The sequence below is a fragment of the Plecotus auritus genome, assembly GCF_963455305.1.
Source record: "Plecotus auritus genome assembly, chromosome: 1".
Lineage (NCBI taxonomy): Eukaryota > Metazoa > Chordata > Mammalia > Chiroptera > Vespertilionidae > Plecotus > Plecotus auritus.
Window position 1 is genome coordinate 124,596,678 of NC_137770.1, and position 19,609 is coordinate 124,616,286.

Consider the following 19,609-nt stretch of genomic DNA (forward strand, 5'->3'; position numbering starts at 1 on the left):
GACCTAATGAGATTAAAAGGGAGGAATCGTTTGCCGCCACTGCAGAATAAACTGATACATTACACCAGCCACAGGTTTTGAGGACTGTACAGCTTGTCTTTTTTCCTTTTGTTGTTATTCCAGTTCTCTCTTTCCTCCTTCCGCCAAATAATTGTTAGTAGATTGAGGGGGGAAAAAACTCTAGCAGTCCAGGGCTATAATATATATCTATTTATTACGTGTCTTTCGGTTAATTCCTGATCTGAGGAGCGCTGTTTTTCACTCCCAAGCTAAAGTCACCAGCGGGGAGGGCCTGATTGCTACTTTTCATGCATAGTTTTAGACACAAGAGGGCATTGTGACGTAGAGCCCGGCGGCGCCCAGTAGCAGACCGAGTCCAGTGGCCCCACGTGGGGGCCCTGCGCTCCCATTGGCCAGCGCGGGTAGAAGCTGCCACATTATTTTGTTACTTTTCAGTCCCTATTTGGAACTGCTCTCGCGGCAGTTCAGACCTCGTGCTTGTCCCCCCTCGCCTGTCTGTGTGTGGTATCCGCAGGTCCGGGGCACTTTTTGGTGTGTGTGTGTGTGTGTGTGTGTGTGTGTGTATGTGTGTATGTGTTTGTGTTGTGTGTGTTAAGGGGGTTTGTCGTGGCGCAGAGCGGAGAGCTGAGCCGAGCCGAGGGGAAGGAAGGAAGCCACAGAGCTCCCGGGTCTCCGGCTGCGTCTCCCTCCAGCGTTCTGCCTGCGCGCTCCGTGGCGACTGTGGCGGCGCTGAGCGCTCCTCGCTGGAGACACGGCGTTGGAGCTGGGAACCGCGAGGACCCTTTTGCGGAGGCTTTCTGTGCCGCTGGAGTTAGGATGCCAGGTCGGCTGATTTGCACCCACTGAGCCGGAGTTTTCTTCTCGGCCCTGGGAAGGGCTGGCGGCGGCGGCGGCAGCAATAGCAGCAGACCGAACAGCAGGCTCTCCTCTCCGAGGGGGGGCATTGGAGCGCCCGCTCCGGGCTCCCGCCCTTACCCTCCAGCGTTCCTGAGGCCCCTATCCGCCACCTCGGAGCCGGCCTTCTTCCTCTTCTCGCCGACAGCCGCCACTGGGTTTGGACCCGCGCGCCACGAATGCTGGGTCTGCCCCTGGGCGCCCCCGTCCCATCTCAGTGATTGGAGGGGACCCGCGCTCGCCCCTGGAGGGGCCCTGGTCTCGGGAGCCGTGCCGGACCCGCCAGGGAGGAGACGATGTCCACGCAGCCCCCGGTTCTGACGCGCTCCACGCAATCGGGGGAAGGCGGCCGGCCACAGCCCGCCGAGTCCTAGGCTCACAAAGCCCGCGCCCGCCGCCCGACCTCGGTGCCCGCCGACGACTTTGCCGCCAGCTTCCCGGCTCTTTGTCTCCGCTTGGGTGGGCGCCCGACTCTGGGATTTCGCTGTGAGAGCGGGCTGGGGGGGCCAGGGGCGAGCTCTCGGTTTGCCGGCCGCCCCCCGCTCGGGCTTGGCTCCCCCCTCCCCCGCATCTCCCCGGCCCGGACTCTCGGCGCTTCCACTCTCTGCGAATCACGACCCCTCCCTGCCATGTATCCGCAAGGCAGACATCCGGTGAGTAATTGCAACTCGGTTTATTTAAGCATCTATCATGGCAGGGTAAACGAGGCAGTTTATCTGGCACCTCCATTTTGCTTGTTGCTACCTTTCTGGTGTGTGTGTGTGTGTGTGTGTGTGTGTGTGTGTGCGCGCGCGCACGCCGCGTGCACACGCACGCGCGCTCATACAAAGGGGGTGGGGGTGCCTCTGAGAGAGGAGGCTCATTCTACCCGTGGGAGGGGGCGCTGCCTGTGTTCCAGAGACCTGTTTGTTTTCACGCTGTTTCCTGCTCCCTCGACTAAGTCACCCAACTCAGCCTCGTGTCTCCCCTGCTCCCATCTTACTTGGGAATGGGGGACCCCTTCATTACAGAGATGGGAGCTTTGCAGCCAATTGGAAGAGATTGGGGTGTCCCCCCTCCTGCCCCATCTGGGAGCTGAGAAACTTGCTGGGAAGGTGGGGGTCTGTGAGAGTGGCTCTCTGGTGTGGTGAGGATGGGGTGGGGGGAAGCCGAGGGCGACCGCTGAGGGGCCAGGCCGCTTGGAGCCCCAGCTGATGTCCTCCCCCTTACCCCGCCCCCGCCCCATTCCTCCCTCCCTGTCTTGTCCTTGCGGTCTTCAGGCTCCCCATCAACCCGGACAGCCGGGATTTAAATTCACAGTGGCTGAGTCTTGTGACAGGATCAAAGACGAATTCCAGTTTCTGCAAGCTCAATATCACAGGTAAGGCCTTGGGGGCCATCCCCGGGCTGGAGGGAAGGGGAGTCCCGCCGTGGCTCCTGCCACCTCCGCGGGGACGGCGGGGTCTCCAGACCTTGGGCTTCAGGGTGGCCGGGCCTCTGCCTTTTGTTTCCCCTTTCTAAGTGCGTTGCCTTACCCTTCTCCGCCTACAGACTCCCAGCTCCCCGCACAGCCCGCAGGCTCCCCAGGGTGAGGGCTGGAGTCTTGGGCAGGCTCGCTCTGGGTTCTGGGGGTAGAGAGCCAGCGTCAGGGACCTGCCTCCCTGTGGCCTTATCACTCTCCTCACTTGGCCCCGGGAAGTTTTAGTTTTTTCACTCTCCCTCCGTCCAGAGGCTTTGGGGTAATAGGGTACCCAGGGGGGCATTAGGGAAGTGGAAAAGTGGCTCTCAGAGGCCCTCTGTTGGGGCCTCAGGGAGGCTGTGCAGGCCCCAGGCCTGAGCTGGCTGCTCTTGTCCTTGCAGCCTCAAAGTGGAATACGACAAGCTGGCGAACGAGAAGACGGAGATGCAACGCCATTATGTGATGGTGAGAGGCGGTGAGGGCCCGCCTGGCGGGCGCGGGCGGGCGGGCTGGCAGGCCGACTGGAGCCCTGGGGGTGGGTGCAATCTTAGTGTGCCTTCTGAGCCTTCCCACCCTCCTTCAGCCGGCTACTTGGGGGATGGTGGGGGCTACTTGGAGGAGGGTGGGCGAGAGGAGAAGCAGAAAGAATAACCCAAACCCCAGGCCCAGCATTTCTGCCCTACCTTTGTGCCCCTTTAGTTCATGTTTTGAAGGTTTCCCAGAGGGCTGGTTGCCCTGTCTTGGCGAATAGGACAGGACCCCACATCAGGGTTGGATAAAAATTTCCCTTAGAGCCCTCTTGGGAGTGTTTGGAAACCTTGCAACCCGGGGATCTAGCCAGTGGGCTATAAACCCTCCCTCCTATCCATTTCCTTCCCCAGACATTTCTGAGTGGAGGAAGAGCCTCCACTACCCTCTCAGGGATTTCCCAACTGAGAATCTTATCAGCCCTGGGGCAGTAGATGGCCATTCTCCCCTTTTCCCAGTGTCTGTTCCAGCGAGTTTACATCATCCCTCTGTGAGAGGGCATGGAAAGCACTTAAGCGCCTCCCTGAACTGCTTTCCACATAAGAGGCCTTCGACACATTGCTAAATAACTCTCAGAGGACAAGAGGGTCCCAGTGTACACACGATTCCCTGTTGAACCCGAACCTTGTATAAACAGGATATATGGCACATGTGGTGCTTGTGGAAGGGAGGGCCAAGCTTCTCTGACTACTGTATGTATAATGTTCTTGAGAACAGCACTTGCTGGTGTTCAGCCCTTAAACCACTATTACTGGCTGGGGTTTGATTTAAACTTCTTTAGCAAATGTATCATGAAAGTACAATTTGACCAAAACTTCCCCAAAAGCTGATTTAGGAAAATAGAGAGATTTCTGAGTTGTCTGTTAATGGTAGTTCTTTTCACTTTTAGTACTATGAGATGTCCTATGGCTTGAACATTGAAATGCACAAGCAGGTAAGTGCTTTAAAAAAAAAGAAATATATATATATCAATTTAAAAACATATAATACATGGTTTCTTATGGCCCATCCTGTTTGAAAATGAGCCTACTTCTTCAGGAAGAATGAACAGATCTAGTCCTTGAAATGCAGGGTCTGAGGTTTTGCTAATTTCTTAGACATTGAGCTTTCAAGCTTGCGATATTTGTTCTGGTCTCCGAGGATAGAGGAGCAAAGGGAAAGTTGTACCTTCAGTATCTGCTTTAGAACTCCTGAAGCCCAGAGGTGGCTGGCTGCTCTTATCTGTTTTAATGTAAAATTCTCAAGAGGAAATACAGGAGGGGTGTGTGTGTGTGTGTGTGTGTGTGTGCGCGCGTGTGCAAAAATGTGATGTTCTGCCTTGATAAGATTTAACTTCAAGAGTTTTAAAAGCCAAGCTGAGCTGTCAAAACTTAAAGGGAACAAGTCACTAACTGCTTAAAAATATAACCAGAATGAAATAAAACCCTAATGCTCTGTCTGTATTTATGAGGGAACTTTCTCAGCTCTTTCTTAATTTATGAGGGAACTTTCTCAGCTCTTTCTTAATTTGAAAGCAGTCTCCTTCCCATTTTACAGAGAAGGAAGGTAAACTGGAGAGGTGAAGTAACTTGCCCAGGGCAGCCTGGCCAGGACTTTTGAGATGACTGGGAGTTGAGCTCACCTTTGAAATCCTGAAGTCAAACCAGTTTAGCTAGTATGGTGCTGCTTGATGGATATGTAAACTACTCATATTGTCACTCTTCTAATAACAGTATACCTCAGACTGAGCAAATACAAATACCCTTTATCTGGGTGCATATCAGTAAGTAGTCCCTGGTGAGAGGCTGGGCTGTGGGAGAGGACTGTTTGTGTATGTGTTCCAAGGAGAGGCTGCCTATAATTTGGCTTGGCCAACGATTAGTGTTGGCATATATAAATGGAACAGGCCTGTTGTTCTTTTTAACAATTGGTGTTCTTGAAATCTCAGAAGGCTCTTGACTCATGCTAGCTTTTGGTGACCGTGACTTGAATGGATTTTCTGCTGTAAATTAACAGCCATTTACAAGGTTTTGCTCTTTCAGGGGGCAGGACCCAGGGCAGGTGACCTCTGGAATGCTCCGAGATTCCTGTCTGCTCCAGTAGCTTGCATAGAGCCTTGTGAATCTTAGTTTCCTTTTCCTTCCTGGAGGGAGCCCCAGTGTTGGGTGAAGGGCAGCCAGAAAGGGGCCTGAGTTTACTGAGCAATGTGGGAAGTCAGCTTGTGGCTTCCTGAGGGATTAGTGCTTTTAGGAAGGCACATGAAGGCTACCAGGTTTTTACTTCTTGATCCACAGAAATCATAAACAGATACCGCTTTGTATGTAAAAATGTTTCTTCTCAGGAGATTGGTTCTGCCCAACTTGAGGTGGAACTGACTGGTTCTGATTTGTGTGATAAGATTGGATGAAGTGGAACTGGGGTCCCAGGTGTTCATGGACCTTGGGGTCTTATGCAAGGTGCCACCTCCTCCCTTTCTCTACCTCCTCTTCTTTTTCCCTCAGTGCTTAGTATCTTGGGTGTGTTTAAAGAGGGTAATTGCACTCAGGTTTAAAATTTATAGCAGTAGTTATTCTAAGAGCTTCATAATTAAGGTGTAATATGTTGTTGCATGTTGAGGTCTGAATGGGTGGTGTTCCTCCCCGTGTATGTGAGTGGATGGTTCTTTGGCACAGAAAATCTACCTTGGTTGGCAGAGCAAAGCTGTTCCCAGAGTCCTTAGGATACTGAACTCGGGAAGAGTTAACCACCTTAACACATTTGGTGGTGGGGTTTGTATAAAGAGCAGCTGTGTGTATCTGGGGCTTCTGACCATTCCCGAAACAGGGTTCTTAGGGGGAGAATGCCTGAGGTTTGGCTACATTGTCTCATTTAATCCTGTCAGTTGCCAGAGGCAGATAGATTCTCTAACCCCTTTTTGTAGGTGAGGAAACGAAGGCCAAGAAGGTAGACCCTGGTACTCAAATCGGGGTCACCTTTGCCTTCCAGCCTCAGTTCCCGTTGGCTTCCCAGCATGATTATGTGTGCTCTTGAAGGCTGTGCCTTTGCAGGGTTTATGGCAATCTCTGAGTTGGGTGAAATCACCCCATGGCTGTGTAGGAACAAAGAGACAAAGAGGTGAAGTAACCTCTGCAGAGAAGTGCAACCCTGACCTAAAGGGACTGGCCACTCCCTGGGCTTGCGAGCTTTCTGCAGAAGAAAATCCAGCCACTAATTGTAATGTGGGTCTTGGGTGCATTTGGCGGATGGTGGTTAGGCCTGAGCAAACAAGTTTATCAGCTGACCTGTTTATCAGCTGACCTGTTTAGCGGTTGACTCGTGTTTTATCTGCACACACAATCAAGTGACTGGAGTACTTGAATTATTCATGCAGTGTCCTGCCCTCTAGACTTGACTGTTCGTGTGATTACATCTGCCTGGAACAAACAGGCTGGATTCTTCATCTTTAAGCTCAGGGCTGGGAGTGGGGACTCTCTGTACTTTTTATATAATAGATGATCTCCTGAGCTAGCACCTTGGGAAGTATGGCGGTCCTCAGCCTGTTCTCATACACATCTTCACACCAGCACCACCATTGGAACCACAGGTTCTGCCAAATGGGTCCTGTATTGACAGAGGGCAGCTGATGAGGTGTGTCCAGCCCATTTTCATTTTACTGAGAGGTTAAACTCACTGTGGCTGGCTTCTCTCCTGGCCGTTTCACTGTCTCCCTCTCATTCTTTTTCCAAGCTGTCAAACCCCAGAGAAGTAATAAATGGTTTCTCCTCCCACTCTTCTGCCTCCGTCCCTAATTATGGTAAAGCAAAGATTACAGAATCACGGGCCTGGCCCGAGACTTGAAGAGGTCACTCACCCCTCCAAGCCCTTGCTTCCAGACATAATGTCAAGGGTGATTCAGCGAGGCCAGGGAGGAGAGGATGGCTGACCAGCTCATCAGTTTCCATCTTACTCCTGTGCAGGCTTTGCAGCGTCAGCCACAAATCACAAAGCCACTTAGAAACAAGCACTTCAGAGCAACTGTTGTGCCTTGGGTTTGAGGCCCTGACTCTGTGAGACACTGGGTCAGGCCACCTCCACTTGTGAGCACTGAGGGTTTGAAAGAGGACTTGAGGCATTTTATTTGGGGGCAGCCTCATGCCAACACTGTGTGGTCAGCTTTTTCTGGAAACTGAGCAACTCTTTCTCTAAGTTTCCTTTTGCCATGCTGGAACTGGGGGAACCCTGTGATTTCTCATCCAAAACTTTCAAGTTACAGATTAGGAAACTGAGGCCCAGTAGGGCAGCTGATGCATCCTGACTTATCCAGCCCCTTGTTAGCGGTAGAGCTGCCATTGAAGCCTTTCCTCCCAACCCCAGGTCTCTTCAGCAAGACTCAAGAAATGAAGAGTGCTCCGGTCCTAATAGCACTCTGTGCCTTTAATTACTATTGCTTTCTTCTGTGCTGTTATCTCAAGAGGCTAAGGCTACAAACCTGGATACACCAAAGTCCAAAGTACCCCACTTTGGGTTGTATAACCGTATCAGCTGAACCCTCTGCCCACAGTCCTCGTCTGAATTGCCAGTTATTTGCACAATTAATGATTTGAGGTGCGAATGATACATGGAACGTATAAGTAGTTAAAGATCCCAGAGGTAAGGTTCATGGGTGAGGTAAAGTGGTAAAACCTGTGAACTTTTTACTCAGGGACACAGATAGCCATGGTGGTGGCCATGAACACGGGGCTGAGGGAGAGATGGGAAATCTCGATTTGTCATCTCCCCCTCTGGTCCTCTCACATAAGTAGTAAGGGACTTGGGCTGGAAAATCTCTGGGTACGACAGCTTGACATTCTGCGACCAAAGTGAGGGTGTGGGTGGCCAGGGGGAGCCAGCAGGTGGCGAGATTACAAAGACATTGCCCAGGAGTAGTGTGTCTTGGTAGGGAGAAGGTGGCACCACTCTCAAAGTTGAAGGGGACATAGGTACTTACACGAGGGCAGTGCCTATTTGTGTGGCATCTGTGTTGAGCTAAGAAGAAATCCGAGTCAATTTGGCCACAGTGCTGGCATCTAAGAACCCCTCTGCATTCTGGTTTCCATCTGACTTTTCCCTGGAACAGTCTCCTCCAGTCACACAGTTCCTCTCACTGTCCTGGGTCCCTGCCTTACTCAGCTGTGGTCTCTACTTTGCTCAAAGCTCTCTTCACTCTGACCTGTCCACCCAGGAGGAGACCCACCCCCCACCTTCCGGACTGCCAGCCTTCTCCGGTCGGCTGCCGATGACGTACAGAGTACACTGTGGTGCTTCTCTGGGTCTTTTTCTTATACATTTGATCACTAAATGACCTGGGAGATGGACAAATGCTCCCTTGTCTACCGATCAAGGAAACTGCCTGGGAGGGATCCTGGCTTCTAATTTAAGACTCGTTCTCTGGACCAGGAGGCTCCAGATTGCACAGAGCTCTTTCTCTGGATTCCTTCCTCCTTACCTCATATAGGAAGGGTCTACTCTAGTCTGTGTCAGAGGCCTTTCATTTCCATTTTGTTGTAGGAGTGAGTCAATCAAGGAATGAATTCCCTTTTTCTTCCTGCATAGGAAAATGTTTTCCTGTCCCATTTGCTGTACAAAATTCTGGGACACCAGGAACAGAAAGGTCATCAAGGCCAATCTCAGTGGGGTTTCCTCTGCAATCTAGCATCGGTGATGCCCTTTCTCACACTTCATTATCTCATTTTTGTAATAATGGACTAAGGTCCTCTGTTGGGGTCTCTTATGTGCACTTAGCACATGGTAGGTGCTCAGTAAACCCACTGGTTTTTCTTTACTGAGAGGGTAGAATTCTGATTCCCTGAGCCCTGTGAGTAGGAAGTGGAAGTTTTAATTGTGGGCTGGCCTCTGGCTCTGCAGGCTTCCTCCCACAGCTCAGCATCCAGTTTCTTCATCAGTCAAATGAGGGGGTTGGCTTCATTCCCAAAACGGTGATTAGGGACCTGGGATGTGCTGGGTGTGGGCTGGGGCTGGTGAATGAGACACCCTTCCTTCCACTAGGGAGTCGGGCATCTAAATAAGTCATTGCAATGCAGTGAGGTAAGTGCTAATATGGCCGAGTGACACAGGAGCAGAACAGCTTATTCCTCCTGGGAAAGGGGAGTCCGGTCGAGGACTACACCGAGGGCTGTTATTTGAGCTGCATCTTAGAGGGAAGGCAAGGGTTTATTAGGCAGAAGCCATTGGAGACTCCTCCAGAAGCAGCAACAGTGCGTAGAGAGGCAGTGAGTGTGTTCCGGAAGCCACAAGTCCACAAGTCTTCAGAGTAGTGTGGAGGGGGGTTCCACTTGGGGAGTGAGGCGAGGTGGTAACATTTTGCAGGAGTGATCTCCAAGGACTCCTGCTCTCACACTCCCGACTCTGTGGCTCCTGCATCCCCATATGGCTCTGGGCTGGCCTGAGTCCATCTGCCTGCGGTGGGGGTGGGGGATGCTCTGTGTCTGCAGCCTCCCCTGTCTGTGTCCCCATCGGAATACTCTAGGTTGAACTTTTATTTCCTAATGTGGCATTGTCTCCTTTCTCATATGGGTAATTCTGTAATGACTGGTTGTGACCCGCCCCCTCCCCCATATTTAATTCTCATCAGCCCAGCTCTCCACTTTGCTATTAATGATAGCAGCCAGCAAAATAGCTTTCAACATGCCATTGACAGTCTGGTTTAAGAGCGCACTTGAAGTAGTGCTAGACAGCTGAAAGCACCCATAATTGTGTACCAGAGTGAGAACTGCGTGCTCAAGGGCCTTGTTTTTATATGCTTAAAGGGACAATATCTTGTTTTCAACAAATGCTCTCTGAGACTCAGAGCCAAGATGCTTTCTTCCCTTCTCTCTTTGCCTTTCTCTGTTGGCTATTTCTTTTCTTTCTCTTGCTTTTCAAAGTAAATGTTGCCCCTTAAGTGGGGGCTAAGGAGAAACTTCTTCAGGAAGAGGGTGTTTCCTGCCTTCACATAAATAAGAATGATTCCCTGGGTTCGTTGCTTTGAGTCATCCCTTGCGGCGCCTCCCCCCGAGGGTCCTTAGGACCTGGCATTTCTTACCAACATTGATTTTGAGTTCTTTTGTTTGCTAAGAAAGTTGCACAGTCAGCACAGCACAGGCAGCGGGCGGGCCTCCTAGCTGTCACTGAATGTTTAGGCAGAGGCCACCTTTGTGCGGGTGGGGGATGGGTCCTCCTTTTGGAGAGTCAGATCCTGGACCTCTCATCCCCTTTCAAATCAGATTCTAGGCGGCTGTTCTTGTGCAAAGGCCCCTCTTGAAATGGGAGGGTGAGTGGGGAAGAGAATTATATTCTTAAGTGGAGGCTCATCCAGGCTTCGGGAGTTACCCAAAGGTCCCATTTACTCAACCCTGAAGATTTTGCCTGAGAACAAATGCCTCCCTCCCCTTCACTCCAGCCAACTTCATTCCTTTGAAAATGCAACAACCTTTTGGGAAGAGGCTCCTTTCACTGCACTGTCACCAAAGCTTCCCTTAACCAGTTGCATCCATTGAAGGGTATAGAAAGAGCCACATTCCCCATGCTGGGAGAGACCAGGGGTGGGGCTGAGAGGCCAGGCAAGCCCTGTTGGCTCTGGAGTCTGGAGTCTGGCTGTGGCTGTTGCCCCGTTCTCTCAGAGGCCGGCTGCCCTTTATTTACCCACCATGTGAGTGACAAAGAATGGGGTTGGGGGTCCTGGGGCAGCTGCCACCACCACCAAATAACCTCAGGAAGAAGACCTTTGTTGAGGATAAAGAGTTTGGAAATTTTGATCTTCCAAATACTATTGGTTATAATAATATAACCCTAAGTAGCACTTGATTGTTTATAAAGCAGTTTAGACATTTTCATTTTAGGAACCTAAAATAATAGGCATTTGGGTCTGGGGCAAGCAAACACCAGAATGAAAGCATTAGAGCATAGTGTGACTATAAAGGGGTGTGAAGATGACCTGCATACTTCCAGGGCCACGGAGGCCTGTGTTCTTAAATTGGGGCTGATGGCAGGGTGGGGAGAGGAGTGTGATTGACAAGGCTATGAGTTCCCTGAGGAACGGGACCTTTGGTGTTCACTGAAGCCCATGAGTCCTTCGTGCTGCTTGGCCCAGTACTTGGGTGCACAGAATTCATTTTGTGGAAGACTCGAGTAGGATTATGTTCCAGGTTGGGGTTCTCCCTAACCCTGTATAGCATTTTGAACTTTCTGGGAAGGAAGGAAGGCTGGCTTTCTCGGGTTTCTGAAAGAAGCCTGTCAGTGTAAAAGTTGTTTATAGAAAGAAGTGTGTCATAAACCTTTTTTTAAAAGTGTGTTTAATGTAGCTGAAGCATTTTTTTTCCCCATCTCACATTATGGATAGTTTAAGTGTGAGAGGGTACGAAAAGGGGGAGGTGAGAAAAGAGATAGCTAGGAGGAGAGATGATAAAACAGATTTGGGGAAATTTGGTAAACATGCTGAATTTGGATTACAAGAAGGAACTGAGTAGCAGGAAGCCAGGGTCAATGGCTTAGAGGTAAATTATTAGTAAACTATGCTTGTCTTGTCTTCGGTGTCTATTTAGGTGTGGAGTTTAAAGTGTTATGGCCTTATCTCATTGCCCTTCTAAATCCTTGATAACCATTATTCACAGCTCAATTTGTGTTTTTGTTTTTTTTTGTTTGGTTTTAATTATTTTTTATATCTATTTTTATTGATTTCATAGAGGAAAAGAGAGGGAGAGATAGAAGCATCAGTGATGAGAGAGAATCATTGATCTGCTGCCTCCTACACACCCTATACTGGGGATCGAGCCCTCAACCTGGGCATGTGCCCTGACAGGGAATCGAACCATGACCTCCTGGTTCATAGGTCCATGCTCAACCTCCAAGCTACTCCTGCCAGGCCTGGTTTTAATTCTTAATGAAAACTCTACTAGACCACTGGATGGCAGTTTGGGAGGAGATGGGTTTGAGAGGGAGCTGATCATAAAAACAAGTTTCTAATAACTGATATTGATTTTGGTGGCCTATGAAATGCCACCATTCCTGCCATCCTTGTTTGGGGTGAGAGGACCCTCTCACCCTTTAAGGAACAGACATACATGCTCTTTGGTTGTGAACTTGGTGGTAGGTGGATAAAATGGGGCTCTGTTTCTGCCCACAGTTCTGTCCCCTCCCCCTACACCTCATTTTCCCTTCCCTGCCACCCAGGTTTCCTAGAGAGCCCCTGTTTTTTAAAAGTAATGGCCAGTGTTTCATTAGCAGTACTGCCCTCATGGGGAGACCCCCCAAAATTTTAGGAACTGCCTCTGCAAGGGTAATGTGACTTTTACAGCCTGTTAAGGGGCAAGGGGAGATTTTTATAATGTTCCCTGGGGGATTAGGTGGGGGTTTGCCATGGCAGCCCCAAGGGAGGAATTGAGAATTTTTCCTGCTTGTAGAGTGTTGGCCAGTGGAATCTGGGGAGGTGGGGGAGGCTGCAGGAAGTTTTCTGAGGGGAGGGATGGGATGGAGAGTGACAGTGCCTGGGATGAATGGACAGTGTTGGGGGGAAGGTGTAATCTGAAAAGACTTTCCCTGTTCTGTCTACATAAGCAGGCTCTTTGAGGGCTGTCCCCTGGAGTGGGGGTGGGAGGCAAGCAGAGTTTTTAATGTGTTTGGGAACCAAGTAATTAAAGTGAACAAATATTTAAAGATCATTGGATCTTGTTAACAGGAAGCCTGGTGGATGGAAACCCAGAGCCTGAGAAATGAAAGTCTTAGAGTCTTAGAGCTGGGCTTGGCTGTTATCTAGGCCCAGGTCTCTCCCATGGAAAGGTTAGTCTAGACCAGTGGTCTGCAAACTCATTAGTCAACAGAGCCAAATATCAACAGTACAACGATTGAAATTTCTTTTGAGAGCCAAATTTTTTAAACATAAACTTCTTCTAACGTAGACTCGCCCAGGCCGTGGTATTTTGTGGAAGAGCCACACCCAAGGGGCCAAAGAGCCGCATGTGGCTCGCGAGCCGCAGTTTGCCGACCACTGGTCTAGACCATGCTCCTGAGGATGGGGCACTCACTTGTGCACAGCACTTAATTCATTTTTGAGATTATTGTATTGGAACCAAATCTGCCTCCTAACGGAAATTGAGGCCCAAGTGCAGGATATACCTGGACTGGAATGCAAGATTTTGCATTGTCAATTCTTCCAAGGTCAGTGGCTTAGAATCTTTGTCTATCCCCACCATCCCCCACTTCCTCACTCAGCCCTACTATTTCCTGTTCCCTTATCCCCTAGACTCTTGGCAGAAAAGATCTGAGATTTCTGGTAGGGTGAGGAAGAGAAGGCAAATTCCTTTCAGGGAAGCATGTGGAATGGTCATGTCACAAACTCAGCACCCCGGACTCCCTTGCCTTTCTTGCTGGGTCAGGGTGAATGTTTTGTGTCCTCCTGCCATCCTTACCCTGTGTGAAGGACCTGGAGTCTGGTGCCCCCAGTGTTCTATTTCCTTCTATGGGAGACAGATCCTCGGGGTCACACCAGGGCTGGGCCTTTTCTTGTACCAAGCCCTCCCAGCATAAAGAATTCAGCAGGCTTCTTTGGAAGCATAAATATTTAATGGTGTTGTAGTTATATATAATTTGATCAATATGTCAGTGCTAAAAGGGCCTTTAAGGAGGCTCACCTATCATTGAGTGATCTGTGATGTAAACCTCCTTAGCCCCTTCAGGAACAGGGGTCATTATCTCCCTTGACTGCTAAGTGGATCATTTATTTGCTCCTTTCTTAAAGGCACCGTGGTGCTGCTTTCCCCTAGGGCCGTGGTTGGCAAACTGCGGCTGGCAAGCCGCATGCGGCTCTTTGGCCCCTTGAGTGTGGCTCTTTCACAAAATACCACGGCCTGGGCGAGTCTAATTTGAAGAAGCGGCATTAGAAGAAGTTTAAGTTTAAAAAAATTTGGTTCTCAAAAGAAATTTCAATCGTTATACTGTTGATATTTGGCTCTGTTGACTAATGAGTTTGCCGACCTCTGCCCTAGGGCCTGTGGCAGGGATGGATGGGGCCTGGGAATGCCATGCCAACTTTTGCTGGAGGGCTCACCCCTTTCTGTCCCTAGACTTCCGTCCCATCAGCAATAAAATACCTACTTGCTTTATTTCAGCTTGGTCTGAGGAGAAACTACCTGGCAAGGAATATCATCTTGTAGTCCAATAATTGAGGGCCTATCAATTTAGAATTGCCTTAGAAATGCAACGGGGTATTTTAATTTAAGTTGCCCAGACACATTGTTCTGGATCTACCAATATTTTATTGCTGGGTGATTGTGGCACCCAGCTGCTGGAGCCTCTTTCTTTTGTACAGCCCCCCAGTCTTCCCTGTGCCCCTGTGATTTTAATTCAAGGTGGAGCAGACTCACTTTGAACACCCCAGGACTTGAGTCAGAGAACCAGGTTAAAGCTGATTCAAATTAAAGAACCCCAGAATGGACCGAGTCCCCACCTCAGACACAGATGCTTCAAGAAGAGTGACCTGAGGCCCAGCCAGTGGGCATGTCTTTCCAGAGGTCACATGGCACACCAGACCAAGAGCTGAGTTGAAAACCACCAACCATTTCCACATGGCTTGGGAGCGTAACTCATGCTTCACATAGGCAGGTATCTTTTTCTTCATACACATCCACAGATGGGTTCTGGATTGTCCCAGGAAGGAATCTTTGTTGCAGAAGTGAACCAGGAGCCTTGTGGCAGCCCCTTGGCTGTCTCAGACATGGAAATTGCTGTTACTTCCCACTAAATGATACATCTTGTAAAGGCCTTGCCTGGCTGTCTTCAGCTCACAACCATTTTTTTCTTGTGAAGCAGAGAACCCATACCGTGGCTTGACATGTAGAGATTTAGGACATCAGTGCTCTGGCAGTTGTGTGCAGTTTTCCTGATGGTCACATTTGAATGGTTCCTGCTATGAAGACTGGTTCTTGGGACTGAGCCCCAGCCTAGCCCACCACCTAGCAACCATCCACCTCTCAAGGTGGCTTGCTTCTTTGCTCGTCCTTCAAACTCATGCCATGCACTATCTTACTGAGCTTTATGGAGAAAGTGACATGTCACAGAGCAATTCAGGAATGTTTAGTATTCTAAACTCTAAGTGGTGGCTCCTGGATCTTATAAGTTATCCAGTTCATCCTTCGTTTTACAGACAACAACATTGAAGCACAGTGGAGGGAAGTGATTTGCCCAAAGCCACACAGCTAGATGGAGGCAGAGCCGGGAATGGAAACCAGGTCATTTCTGTGTGCCCTTGGGCCATAACATGCTCTTTAAAGTGGTAGGTTGCTCCCTCTCCTTGTTTTTATTTGGCTGAGGTTAAAAAGAAGGGTAAATTCTCAAGAGCTGACTGGTACAACTGCCTGGCAGTTTAAAACTAAATAGTGGAGAGACCGTCTGATGGAAGTGCCTGTCAGCTGTGCCTTGAGCAGTCAGCTAAATTAAAAAAAAAAAAAGGCCAAAGCCTGGCTCGGTGCTGAGGCCAGGGGTAACAGGTTGCTGGGGGTGAGGACCACCAGCAGATTCCATCTCCCTTAATTTAGTGTCCTGGTCCAAGGCCCAGGGGTGGTAAGCAGCAGCAAAGTAGATGCTAGCATATTGGGAGAGAAATATACTTTAGAATGCTCAAGTACCCTCAGTTTACAGCAAGATGCTTAGAGGTCCTGCTTTAATGAGGAGATGATGGGGCAAATGGGAGCTCCTAAGGCACATTGAGCAGATTGCTCTTTGGGAAATTACACTTGCCCCCCACTATCTTGTTTCCTCATTTATTTGACTAACAATCTCGACTGAGACACAGGGCAGATGTTATTCCAAGCGCCCAGTTGGGAGCTCAGATCCAGAACTTCTCAGGATCTCCGTGCACGTTTCTCTGAAGTGCCTGTGTCTAGTAGATTAGTTCCTTCCGAGCAACACTGTTTTCTACCAGCAAAGCCGCCTTCTTTGAACCACACTTGAAAAGAAACTTTCAAAGGCAGCATCAGGCTCCCCACACACCCTTTTCCAAAGGAAGCAGTCTTTCTGCCGTAGGCACCTCTCCTCTCCACTTCACATCTGAGACTGACTCAAAGGCGGTGGTTTGGTGGGACTGAGATGGAGGGAAGGATGGAGGGCGGTGGCCTTAGTGATAACAGTGCCCTGAGCCACCAAAAAGAGTTTTCCAGCGACGATCTCCTTCCAGTTTGTGGTTGGTGACTATCCCGATAGTTAAAGTCACACATCTTGATTTTGTTTTCTTCCTTCTTGGAACTGTTGTTTGAGTTGGATAAAATGCTGTTTTAACAGCTGCTCTCATCAGAAATGTTGTCAATTATTAACCCTGATGGTAGTTTTTCTTTCAAAAATACTTCTCTAAGCTCTCTCGAAATGTGGAAATTTGGTTTCTTGGTAGGAAGTCATTTAGTGAAGTTGCTTAATTGCTGAGCATCAGTTTCCCCATCTGAAAAATGGAAATTTTAGTAAGTGCCTTCCTGTTAGGGTGATTGTGAGTTCACACATAAAACACTTGGAAGAGCTGCGGCTGTGGATGTTAGTCGTTATTTATAGTGTTAAGAGTGGTCCTCTCTGGCTCACTTTCTATTTCCAGGACTTGCCCTCTTGCTGTCACCACCCTCAATAAAAAAAAAAAAAATCATTGTGAAAAAAAATCATGTAGTGGACAGTTTTCTTGTTCATTCTTTGACTCACCAGAGTATACCAAGCCGTTCTCTGTGTTGGGTGGCATGTGTACAGATGGGCGAGGCTCAACCCCTGCTTCCACTCTTTAGGGAGACTGGGAGGGGAATGCTGTTGCAGCAGGTGATGGCACAGGTACAGCCAGAAGGGCCAGGAGGGATGCAGTTTGCATACTTTCTACCCCCAGCTCTCCCCAACCCAAACAAATCCCAGACCCGAGGACGGGGCCGCTGTGGTTTATTATAAAGCCCTCGGGGTGGAAGACCACCCCTCCTCTGCCGGCCCCAGCCGGGTATAGTCTTGTCTCGTGGGGCACCAAAGTTCTAACTGCGCAACTGAGGCCTCTGCATTGAGGTCAAGCCCAGGAGAGAGCCTGGATGCCAAACCCAGGCCTCCAGAACATTCCATGTCTGTGTGGAGCTGTTCCGAGGGCCCTGTTTGTGATGTTGGAAGACAGGTGAAGGAGGCAGAAACCGCTTTCAGAGGGGTGGAAGTCTAAGAGGGAACTTGCTCTGATGTCACTGTGTGGTCACCTGGTAGCCTGGATACCAAGCCTTGAACTGGGCACAGCTACCTGAAATCCTGGCAGATCCCTTTTCCTCAAAACGAGAAGATGCTGGGCTCCAGGCCTGGGGAGAAGATCCCACACAGGGGAAGCCTGTAGCTGCATGTTTGCTGATGAGTGTGGGGAAGGGGAAGGTCAGCTACTTTTTCCTGTAATTACCAAGACCCTGACACTTGGCCTATCTGCTAGAGGAAGTAGGCAATAGCTGGGAACCCTTTCATAACCACCTACCCCAGAGATGGTGAGAGTTGTAGTTGCTGAGTAGGCCAGAGTGACCCGGAAGTTCAGAGCCTACTGCTGGCCTGCTGGCTGTGGGGAGGGGCCACAGCCAGAGACCCACCAAGGCGGCTGTGGTTGGTCTGGCTCTCAAAGGACTTGGCTGCTGCCCACCCCACCTCCCAGTAATATGTCAACACTTCATCCACCCCGATCCCTCCCACAGATGCTGTCTACACTGGGTCAGGCCCAGGTCAGCGGCTAGGGGGACACTCCACTATGAAAAATAAATACAGGGAGGCTAGTGAGGTTCTTTTGACTAAACATTTATTGAGCACCTACTATGTGCTATGCACTGCTATGCTAGTTATTTGAGGTAAGAGGTCTTGGACCAATTGAGCTTCTTAAGCAATGAACCCAGTTTATTTCTGTTTGTTTTTATATCTCTTTCTATTCTTAATTTGGCACATAAACATGACCATTGAGTGACCTTGTTGCTCTATGCGGTTTTGGACTGGGATGCAGGCTGGCTGATTGTTTCTAGAACTCCTGCCATATACAGCCCTGACTTTCAGACTTCATTCTCCTTCCCCACTATCAGTTGATTTGGGGGAGGAAAAATGAATAGAAATGAGAAAAAAAACCCTATTTTGGAGTCTACTCTTCCCACTTACCTTGATTAATAATTTATACAATATAGAATCAGGGGCATAGAAAGGGAGTAGACTGACAATCCTCGGGGGGAAGGGGATGTGGGGGGTGCAGGAAGAGACTGGACAAAAATCGTACACCTATGGATGAGGACAGTGGGGGGAGGGTAAGGTCAGAGGGTGGGGTGGGAACTGGGTGGAGGGGAGCTATGGGGGGAAAAAAGAGGAACAACTGTAATAATCTGAACAATAAAGATTTATTAAAAATAATTTATACAATAATTACTTAGTAATCTTCCCAGGTTCCTTACAATATGAAAGACAGGTATCTACTAGGTAGAGGCCAGGGATGCTATTAAAAACCCTACAATGCACAGAAAACCCTGCAATGACAGCCCCAAATGTCAGTAGCACTGAGGTTGAGGACCCCTGGTGTAAATGTTCTTGCTGGTGTGCCTCAAATGTGCAGATGTGGCTATGGGTCCTGTGATACTCCCTCATCACCCTGGAAGTTTGGAAGTAGGGATTGTTATTGACACTCAGTTGCTCTGGGATACAAGGGACAGCCCTTCGTACTAAAGAATTGTTCCACCCCAGATGCCCACAGTACCAAACCCTGACCCTGCTCTTGAACATTGGAGTGTTCCAGGAGACAGGAGCAGTCTCTGGCCCCATCCAGGAGGCCCTGGTGTATGAGCAGGGTCCCTGTTTGGAGCCTGCCACTGTGGCCAGCAGCTCCAGGAACCAAGACTGGAAAAGCCTGTCAGTTCCTAGTGGATGGCTGGCTCCTCACAAACCACAGGCGTCCTCCTCAGTGGCTGGGTTGGGGTATTTATCCCAGGAATTCTCCAGAGGTCCGGAGATCCAGGGTCTGTGTGTAAGCCGGCAAACAACATTGCTTTTATTTTAAGTGCACAAGGATTTCGCATCCAGAATCATTTGACATGCAGATGATTGCAGATTTTTAAAGGCTGTTGTCATGGTTTTGTCTCTGGAAGATTGCTGTGTGCTGATGAGAGCTCTGAAGCCAGTGCTGGGATCTCAGCCTCAGTGGCCTCAGGATTTAGAAGGAGATAAGAGAAGCAATTGTGAGACTTGTCTGTTATTAGGACTAGGCCTTCCCGGTCTGGCCTCAGTTAACCATTTAGCACCACTCTCTTTTAACCTCTTTCTATCTGGCATTCACAGAGCACAAGGGTGGCAAAACCAGTTGATGTTTTTCTATATGTGATGTTTTCTGGAGTGTTAGGAGGTGGGGTAGGGAATTGATAAGCCTTTCTATGATCAACTTCAATGAAGCCTTAGGGATCTAAAGAGTTGCCTCCTGAGTGGCTTCTAGGAAAGGTGATACTTTACCCTAAAAAATACAGTGTTAACGGTGAGATTTTAGGCTGGGCAGCACATATATGGGAGAGGCAGCAGTGAAAAGTGGTGGTGCAGCAGACCCTGTAAGCCACACATCACCTTGCGTGAAGCTGGCCTCACGGGATCCTTTGGTACATGACCCCCTGGGGGCTTCCCGGCGACCTCCTGATTTGTCTGAGAGCCTGTCTTGCTGTTGCCGTTTGGGCCACTGGGCATAGCAGTTCCTTCCTCGCTGCACTGTTTCCCTCTTGTAATAGGTTTTGCTGGTGTGTGTGT

General features: G+C 49.4%; 1 protein-coding gene across 10 annotated transcripts in view; it reads left to right on the forward strand.

Annotated features, from left to right (window-relative positions):
• Positions 1–471: 471 nt before the first annotated feature.
• Positions 472–19,609, forward strand: part of TLE3 (TLE family member 3, transcriptional corepressor) — a 45,949-nt gene continuing 26,811 nt past the window's right edge. For 9 of the 10 annotated variants that reach the window (XM_080660939.1, XM_080660942.1, XM_080660941.1 and 6 more), the window contains exons 1-4: positions 472–1,568; positions 2,175–2,275; positions 2,755–2,818; positions 3,771–3,815. In XM_080660939.1, the coding sequence (XP_080517065.1) occupies positions 1,545–1,568; positions 2,175–2,275; positions 2,755–2,818; positions 3,771–3,815 (234 nt within the window). In that variant the 5' untranslated portion in view covers positions 472–1,544. Of the gene's footprint in view, positions 1,569–1,883; positions 2,010–2,174; positions 2,276–2,754; positions 2,819–3,770; positions 3,816–19,609 lie in introns of those variants that run through there. The other variant, XM_080660940.1, reaches the window with a different exon arrangement.